This window comes from Octopus bimaculoides, chromosome 5, assembly GCF_046866305.1.
Source record: "Octopus bimaculoides isolate indiv1 chromosome 5, ASM4686630v1, whole genome shotgun sequence".
Lineage (NCBI taxonomy): Eukaryota > Metazoa > Mollusca > Cephalopoda > Octopoda > Octopodidae > Octopus > Octopus bimaculoides.
This window is the reverse complement of record NC_142932.1, coordinates 50003596-50013595: the sequence shown is the minus strand read 5'-3', so window position 1 is coordinate 50013595 and position 10000 is coordinate 50003596. Positions and strand designations below refer to the sequence as shown.

At 36.3% G+C, this 10000-nt stretch overlaps 1 protein-coding gene across 4 annotated transcripts in view; it reads right to left on the bottom strand.

The window, feature by feature from the left end:
- LOC106880246 (synaptotagmin-17) overlaps nucleotides 1-10000 on the bottom strand; it is a 99606-nt gene that overhangs the window by 28839 nt on the left and 60767 nt on the right. For all 4 annotated transcript variants that reach the window (XM_014930110.3, XM_052967805.2, XM_089352234.1 and 1 more), the window contains one exon: nucleotides 8139-10000. This exon is cut by the window's right edge and continues 652 nt beyond it. In XM_014930110.3, the coding sequence (XP_014785596.1) occupies nucleotides 8139-8162 (24 nt within the window). In that variant the 5' untranslated portion in view covers nucleotides 8163-10000. The remainder of the gene's footprint in view (nucleotides 1-8138) is intronic.

Sequence of the window (10000 nt, the reverse complement as noted above, 5' to 3'; positions counted from 1 at the left end):
CTTATGGTAGATATGAATATTCAACGGAAGACTAAAAGTAAAAGATGTTTTATATGACACATTCTACCAGTGTCCCAAGTTTCAAAGTGTTTCGTTAGTGTTTCGTTAAGAAAATACTGGCGCCCCCGTTTTAAAATAGATCCGCATTTTGGTTCGATCAAAAACTTTTCAGTATAACAACGACCAAAAAAAATTCCCACGAAAATAATCAAGGAACCCATTAAAAGCAAGAACATCAACGTATTGCAATAACCAGCAGAATCTCTGGGTTTAAATCTAATAGAAAACTTAAGGAAACTTATGGTAGATATGAATATTCAACGGAAGTAATCGGGGAAATAAAGTGAATTGCATGATTATGAAACACATATTGCAGCAGATTTATCAGGGATAATTTTGAGGAAGCTCTAAATCTAACAGATAATTAGATGAAAATAATATCAGTATAGAAATGGACGAAGATCAATTGCATCACCTTCCCAAGGTACAAAAGAATAAACGAGTTTATGAAAGAGAAAGAAATAAAACAGGGGCTTACAATAAATTACCCAATGCAACAAACCACCTTAATGTTGACATTTTGAATGATCTGTTCTATTCAACGGAAGTAGTTGTATCGAAGTAAACCGAACTTGATCCTAATAGCCAAGCATTACCACCCCACAAAATGGAAGGAAAGAATATTACATAAATTAAGAAAGGAAAGGAAGCTCTATCATTACTTTGCAAACTAGAAAAGGAAGTGGGGTCCGAAATGAAAAAGAGAAAAAAAAAGGATAACAAAAAAGATAACAAAAGAATCAGATCAATAAAAGGAGAATATATCTTAGAAGCAAAAGAATGGCTCAAACAAAGCATAGCAGCAAAAAGAAAAAAATAGAAAAACATGCAGAATAAGACGTTTTTAAAAATATGAACGCTTCTTCCAGGAGAATAAAGTATTGCAATAAAATACTAAAAAAATTCGACTGAGACATTAACAAAAAACTATAATACTTAAAAGTACCAACGCCATCACCAACAGAAATCCAAGGTTGTTGAAAAAGAATACGGGGGTCAAGAGAATAAATACAGTAAAAATGCTCAATGGATCAAAAAGACGAGAAAAATCCTATTAACACTGCATATATGGTCCACCATAACCGACAAGGAAATCATCATCACATTAAGAGTGGCAAGTAAGTGGAAAGCACTTGGGATCAACAAAGTCTTTCATATCTGACTAAAGCACCAGATCAGTACCAATGGATAAATAGTAACACCTCTTAATGAAACTATAAGCCAACCAGAATCAACACCTGATTGGATGCCGAAGAAGGAAACCTACACTACTTCATCTCAGAGAATACCACAAAACTATAGGAGGAGACCCCTTCGGTCATGAATGACCATGGGATTGCACTTAGAAAGTTACCACAAAACTATAAACCTATAACAAATTATCAGTATACAAAGCCTTTATATCCCACATTACATTACAAAGAGCTACATATCTGCAGAACAATAAATTGTAAGAACAGAAAGGGTGCTGAAAGGGAATGTATCGTTGTAAAGTGTAGCTACTGATAACTCACAGAAGACAGTTAAAAGAATACAAACCTTGGAATGGCTTGAATTGACTACCAGGTATATCATAAAACTGGGTGTCCAAGGTAGACGACCAATTAAATAAGATCTTACGAAGCAGACCGAATATCATGTGAGGAAGAATAAGCCTCATCGCTGAGCGAAATTAAATGCACAACCATTTTCAAAACTAACAAAGCACTAATAAGACATTTTGCTGAAAGATGGAAAGCCTTGCAGTATTTTGCCCGCTGGTCAAATGCCAATATACTACAACCAGTCAATGAGGCCCGTGACCCGCGATAAAAAGTATCCTATCTGTGCTTTCCCAAGCCAAAGTTAGTGGCAGTCTTGGCAGATGCTTTAATTGGAAGAGCATATTGCACTATCTTCTGTTTTTTAAAATAGGGGACAAGGCAAGGTACAAACCCAAATAGAGAAGTATAAAAGTTACTGTCAGAAACATTGATAACGATGTCAATCCCTAACTGGCGCAATATGGGTAGATACAACATTCACAAGAAATTTACAGACGAATTATAGATCGAGAAGGAAATGGGATTACATTTTAAAGAACATAAGAAGGATAGGCAACTAGTACAGCCTTCGGATAGACTTAATAAAGAGTTAAATTTCAGTCATCCAGAGATGACTTAACAATGATAACTCAAAAGTTCGTCACTGAAAATTTTGGAATGTCAGGAAAGTAGATTGGAATCGAAATCAGAAAAAAATTTTGTTTAGATATCTTGATCAAGTTATCATATGCTTTGTCGTACGTTTGTTATTTATTCCGAGTAAATATTGCTTTATAAATTTTCAATTCGTCGAACAATAGGATTATCTGACACACACATAACAGTTCAGGGAAATAAAATCACACGAAGATTTCAAGTTCAAACTTCACTAAAAGATGGCATTTCAAAAAACAGCAAGGGACACCAACGAGTCATTACCTAGGTGGGTCTGACTCCCTTACATTGTCAGAAACTAACGGGCCGAAAAACTTGCTTGACAGAAGTTCTCTGACGATTTCTCCTGCTGTCCGCCCGTGCCGTAGCAAATTTCCTCTTACTATAACGTCTTTTATCCTTTCCGCCATCTTTGTATAACTTGTCCGTCCCACCCTAAACATCTTTGAAAGGCCATTTGTTTAAAGTTTCTTTGTATTTTTCTGTGTCTCTTCAACTTCTTGTGGCTAATAAATTAAAGAGGTGGATGAATATTAAGAAAAATGCTTTATATTTCTTCTGGCTTTATATCTTCTGATTTCAAATCCCGCCGAGGTCAATTTTACCTTTCATCACATGGAAGGCAATAATAAAATAAAATAAAATACCAGCTAAATACTGGGTGTCATTGGAATGGACAAACTATCACCCCTCAAAATTGTGACCTTGTGCCTAACTCAGAATTCATTATAATTATTGTTGTAGTTTTTGAGAAGACAAAAAAGGATTTTATTATACTTAATTGATGAAAAAAGTTGTTTTTGTTTGTTTCTCATTCTGGAATATTGAGAAAGCCTATCGGATTTATAAAGAATCCACTCCAATTCCCTGTGGTAGAGAAGGGTTCATCTTGACATTGCTATATTTAAATGTATATGTTTCTGCGATTGACTTGCACTTGCAAAATTTACTCGTGTTGCAAGATGGCTGTCTCAGAAATAGCAGAAAGAACTACTCGCCACAGTGGTAGTAGCAGTAACCTTATTAACGTAATGAAATACACAAGCCAATTATTTTCAATCTCGAAAACACATGAAAACAAAAAAGAAGCAGATAATGGGAAAATTAAATAAGCAGAAAGCTTCGAGCATAAATACGCAGTCACAGAATGGAAAACAATAAAAAGATAAATAGATAAATAATGTTGAAAAGAAAAAGAAAATAATAAATATAAACAGATCCAATAGTAAAAAGGAAACAACAGTTTATCTTTTGTTAACGTTATGGGTTAAAGGGAGTTCTTCGATATGAGTCAGCTCCCGGCATAAAAAAAAATGCTAAAAAACTGTTGGGGAACTGTGTTGATAATCACATCGGCTAAGAAATTTCTCCAAGAGAAAGCAAGGAGGAAAATAGCGGACCTCCGTATTACAAATTTTGGGGAGAGTTTCCCAATGCTCTTGAAAGAACAATTAAAAGGAGAACATCTCCTCTCATGCATCTTCACGACAATAGGAAGAAATGTGCACTCTTAGACAGGGTAGGTAACATGGAAACACACTCTGAAAAAGAGATAAAGAGACAGGTAGTAGCGTTAATACACCATATTCCTGCCCAAAGTTGGTGCCACAAAGAGTCACCGATAAAGATATTGGTACTGATGTTGACATTTGGCTTATCATATTTGCAGTACATTACAGGCAAGTGGTGAACGCGGAAGTGACCCGCATCAGTATGTGATAAGATGGGGTTTGCATGGCACTTTTGATCATAATGACTTCGGTAGACCACAAGGATATCCCAAAATTATTCTTCATTGTGTTTCTATCGTTTAGTCAATAGAAAAAATATTTCACACGAACCCTTCCAAAGTCTCCAAAGCTAGTAGGATTGAAGAAGGAGGGTATCCTTCAACTGGAGACATGCGACAGTGCTTGAATACATGCAACAGTGTGGGCACTACACCTCAGGCTCAGGTGATGGTGTTAATATGAATAATGGAGATGAGGAAAATCAAACACAGGACACAGGAGAGAGAAACCATTTGCTACATGTATGGTAGAAACTGTTTTACAACGAACTGGTAGAAGATAAGGGTATCATGAAAGGGTATCATGCAAAGAACTTCAAAGACACACTCAAAGCCTCACTGAAGAGCTTTGAGATCACCCCCGACACCTGGGAAATGCAAGCGCAAGGCCGTCCTGCCTGACGAAGATGCACCAACAGAGGTGCCAACTCCTACGAACAGAACAGGACTGAAAGGGCACAAAAAGATGCACAATCCCAGAGCCAATTCCTTGCCTTCAGTCCCAGAGGACCACCAGTGCCTGACTTGCGGTTGAGCCTTCCGTTTCCGTGTATGCATTAGATTGATTGGCGACAGCCGGACACACCGTGCCCCGTCTTCTACCATTTATTGTCCTTGGTCATCGTTGACAACGACGGACGAACTATGCTATACAACAACAACAACAACAACAACATCTACTTCTACTACCACTACTACTTCTATTAAGGCGGCGAGCTGGCAGAATCGTTAGCACGCTGGACGAAATACTTTGTGGTATTTCGCCTGTCGCTACATTCTGAGTTCAAATTCTGTCGAGGTCGACTTTGCCTTTCATCCTTTCAGCGTCAATAAATTACGTACCGGTAGAATACTGGCGTCGATGCAATCGACTCATCCCCTCCCGCAAAATTGCTGCCCTTGTGGCAAAATTTGAAACTATTATTATTATTATTATTATTATTATTATTATTATTATTGAGTGAGAGAGCAGTGTATGCCATCAAAGTGACACTAGGGTACAAATATACGAAGCCCAATATACCCATCATGACTACCCATTTGATAAGTGTACACCAGGTACATGCATCACAACCATATGTGCGCGACATTCTGATCTCATATCAAGATAAACAGCGCAGGACCTCGCAGGTGGGGCCCAGTTAGAATTTTCTCCAGGCTGAGTATCCCATCTTGCTCAAAAGGTTTCTGAAGAAGGTTTGTTTAAGGATCATGAACAAAATACCCATGTTTCCAAAGGTGAATTATTGAAACTCCAAAGAATTCCTCTCAACACATGGCTATGATACTCTCTCACTATCTCTGCTCGTGATCAGTGATGCACATATCGTAAGACACTAAGGGACAACTTGCTCAACTGGTTAAGATCAAACAACTGACAAGCAAATCTGTGGTATTGAGCAGAATATTTGATGTAGCCCATCTTTTATATCAAGACAAAACAATGTACATGATAACACTTCCAATCAGTTAAGATCAAAAGCCATAAGAGCCACTGCCTGGTACTGCATCAGGGTTTTATTATTATTATTATTATTATTATTATTATTATTATTCAGTAGTCTTATTTTTATCACATGCTTTCACTGCACTACCGAGCGCAGCTCTGTGTTCCTTGGGTATGTGCTGTGGTTTGTTGTGGTGCTCTTATTTTCACTCTATTGAAAGTGTTTTACGTAGGATGTGTGCGGTGCCTGATAGAGCTATTTCTGTATGTTGTAAGTCCTAGTATTTTTGTTATGTATTTGTCTGAATGTTTTTTTATCATACCTAATGCGCTTACTATAATAGAAATTGTTTCCTTTTTTAGGTTCCATATTCGAGTTACCTCTATTAGTAGTGTTGCATATCTACTAGTTTCATTAAGAATTGACAGATCTTTTCTTTTATATTATATTTTTTCTCGATACTATTTATCCACAGGGTTTGATTGGATAGTGATACTCTTGTTTGGGTGGGTTTGAGAGGGTATCCAGCTTCTTTTGTGGCCACAGAGGCTGCTGCATATATTATATCATTTAACCAGGTCATATTGACATTTGTTTCTGAAGCTGTTAGTTCTCTTCATGTTATTTATTATTATTATTATTATTATTATTATTATTATTATTATTATTATTATTATTATTATTATTATTATTATTATTATTTACTCTTAACCTGCATGTTTGTTACAATCACTTGCCGAGACACACCCAGTGTACTAGGGCCAGTGAAGGATAAGAGATGTCACAGTATGACTGAAAGCTTGGGAAGGGGATATGACAGGGGATTTAACAAAATATCTTCATATAACACCCTAAATTGATAGGGTTTTTCTAAAGATGTGGGCAGTACATGTTAGCATAATATTTTGGTTTCTCTGAGATATGGTTCTCCTGGAATATTATCTAGATGCTTTTCACATCCCTTTCTTACTTAGGGTACCCAAGATAACAGGAACAGTTAAGATGCTACATCTTTTGTATTTCAATTTCCAGGTCCTTATATTTACTTAATTTATCAAGTTATTTACAGATATATATTTATCAGTAAGAACATCCATTTGTTTACGAGTATTTTATTCCCTGTCTTTAATGACTATGTCTGGTCGATTAGCCTGGATCGTTCTGTCAGTGTTGACTGAAAAATCTCAGAAGATAAGTGACATTTTCCCCTTTTTACCTATTATTATTATTATTATTATTATTATTATTATTATTATTATTATTATTATTATTATTATTATCATCACCTCCGCCTTAGCGAAGGCAGAGGGATTGTTTTCAGCCGTGTTTGTTTGTCCGTGGACAAGATATCACAAGAACCACTGAATGGATTCGGATGAAATTTTCCTGGCACGAACTGATTAGATTTTGGGATCGATCCAGTACTGGACAAGGATTCTGCATAATTTTTCCTGTTTTGTTTACTTAATTTTTGTGAGCGGTCGAGTTCATTTTTAGTATTCTCGTTTGTGAGAGCAGTCGAGTTTATTTCAGATATTCTCATTTTAAAAATCATCTCTGGCTAATCGTCGAGAGGACGTTGGTGTTGCCTTGGCGGAAGTTTGCGTTCTCTGAGTGCTCTTGTTTTTATTATTATTATTATTATTATTATCAACAGTGTCATCGAAGACTGCGACTCTAGATTTGTGTTCAAACGCCTAGAAAATAAACTATGATGATTCTATGAACAGCAAACCTTTCTTTGATAGCATTTGAATTTCACAGGGTTTGAATCTGAGTTTCTTCTGGAATAATATGAAGACGTTGTGAGTGAGAGGTGTCAATTGTTCTCAACTGATCATTATGAGGGCCAACGTGAATAAAGAATACTCATGCAAATACAGTTATCACCGAGGTTTATGGACAGAAGTAGAATGCAGTTCTGACAAGCTGTTTTTGTTGTTTGACCACAGATCAGTGCTTATCCAGCAGGCCTATTAAGAGTGAAATATTTTCCAAAAAGAACAAAGTAGCTAGTTAGAAAATCTCTATAAGAGATGAAAGTAGTAACTATACTGAGAAGTAATGTTTCTCGCCACATCAATATGGCTGTTCCGTAGCAACTGACGTTACTACCGTTTTTAACTCCATAGTAGGGATTCGTTCCCCCCGCTTGCACTACATATTGGATGCAGATTGCATCGATAACCAGCTGGAGCTGGCTCCTTCTGGGGTTAAAACCGGCAACATCGGTTTCCAAAATTGATTCATAGAAATTTTTCGCGGTATTCTGCGAAAAATGTTTTTTTTTTTAAATAAAATTTGATAAAAATGTATTCTATAAAAATGGTATATACTATATTCAGAATAGTTATATGTTGTTTTTTCTTATATGAACAGATTATTTCTCTAAAGCAATTTTTGGTTAATTTAATGCCTTACTAAAATTAAGATGGGAAGGACTGCTCGTAAAATATATAAATTTTGGTTCTGTGATTATTAGAAAATTGTGTAAAGGTTCATTGACAAAATTAATTTGGGAAACCATGACAGAGAGGGAAATTTGGCCACTGGTTCTAGCAAGTGTTACATCCTCTCTCCCAATATCGTTCTGATAAGGTATGAGAAAGTGAAAATATAAAGTAAACTAAACAAGTAACTTACCTTGTTGAATTTTGAATCGGTCATGGTTGAGAGGTTTCTTTGGCACAGAAAGAAAACTGAAACGTTAAGCTTGTAAGGTGGGGTACCACAGTTTAACCATCAATGGAATCTGTACGACTGGGAAAATCTGTTGATGTACTTTGACAGGCTTTTGTTGGAATATAACAGTCAATAAGTTGTACATGGGTTGTGGATGGATAATTATTATATGGTTGATGTATTCTCCAGAAGACCATAAACTGTTGGTGGATTTATGCAGCCAATAAGCATTATACAGATTCTGAGTAATCGGCTTGTATGGTTGGTGTATTCTCAAAAAGATCCTGAACCGTATGTGGATATATTAAGTCAGTAAACTATATATGGACCGTGGTCATTTATATGGCTGGTGTTTTCTCAGGAGAAAAATGAACCATAGGCAAATTTATATGGGTAATAAGCTCTGTATGGACGGTGGATGAGCATTATAGAGCTATACGATCATGTGCATAAGTAACTGATTTATGGTTGGTAATTTTTCTAGAATACCATGAACCATGTATAGCTGTATATGGATTGTTGAAAAATAAAATTTATATGGTTAGTGTATTCTCTGGGAGACCATGAACCATTTCAAATAACTGTATGGTTATTTGGTTATTTATTTCATTATATGGTTATTTACAGAGGACTTCCGTTGACATACCGGTAGAAAGATGTTTTTGCTTTTACTGTCTTCTACCATTGGTGTACCAGTAACAGGGTTATGTTCACTGAGGTATATTAGTACTACGTTCTGTTCGCTGTGGACTACTCTTGGTATATAGTAAAATGTGGACTACCATTGGACTACTATTAGTACACTGGTAAAATGATGTTTATACCGTTGACTAACTTTGTTAAAGTGGTAGAGAGATGTTTTCAATTCTGCTGTTGGTATGGCAGTAAATGGATTATGTTTACTGGACTATACTGTTTCTAAAGTGTATTCACAATAGACTATTGTTTATACTGGCAGCAGACTGGCTTCGTCAGTGGTATACTAGTAGAAAGTCGTGTTCTCGCTGGACTATCGCTGGTACTTTTAAAATCACTTGATTGTGAGAGACATGAGCAATTTGCAGTAATACGCATTCATCATAGATGACCACTCAGATGGTTGGGTCGAAGAAGATTTGGAGACAAAGTTCTTGGAAATACTGTAAGCTGGAATGAAGAGGTTTGGTATTTGAAATCCGTAACATATGTCCAGGTCGCACATACAGACCAACATACTATTGTACTCTCCTGTAGTGGTTATTTTTACCAGGTCCATAGACAAATTAAGATTTCAAATACCGAGTGATTTTTGCCTCGTTTGAAGAATCAGCGGAATTTTGATCCAGTTCAGTAATCACAGTGAACTTTTAGACCTCCCTTTTGATGATTTTTGTTATGGCTGACTGAAAATTACCTCGTGACTTGAGGAGTAATGTGCATGTATTGTGCATGCCTTTATATTGTCTGTTCCCATGCTTGAATGTGTAGATTTGTATGGATGCAAATGAAGGTGTATGGGTATGTTACCAAGTTTACTGGAAATGTTGAAGTGGGATATTATGAGTGGAACTTGGAAGAAGCTTTTCACAAGAAGGACACAAAGCTATGCGTGAGGACATTTGTGTAAATGTTGGTAATAGAGTGAGAATGCGTAAGAGAACGGGAAGGAAAGAGAAAGAGTTGGAAGGGAACTATTTAAGGAAATAGGATAAGCTATATTTATCTATTTATCTACCCTATTTAACTAGAGAGAAAGAGAAAAAAGAGACAGAGAAATCGCTGAGGCAAGGTATTTAACAGAATGAGAGAGAGAGCGAGAGAGACTTGAAAGAAATGCAGCACAT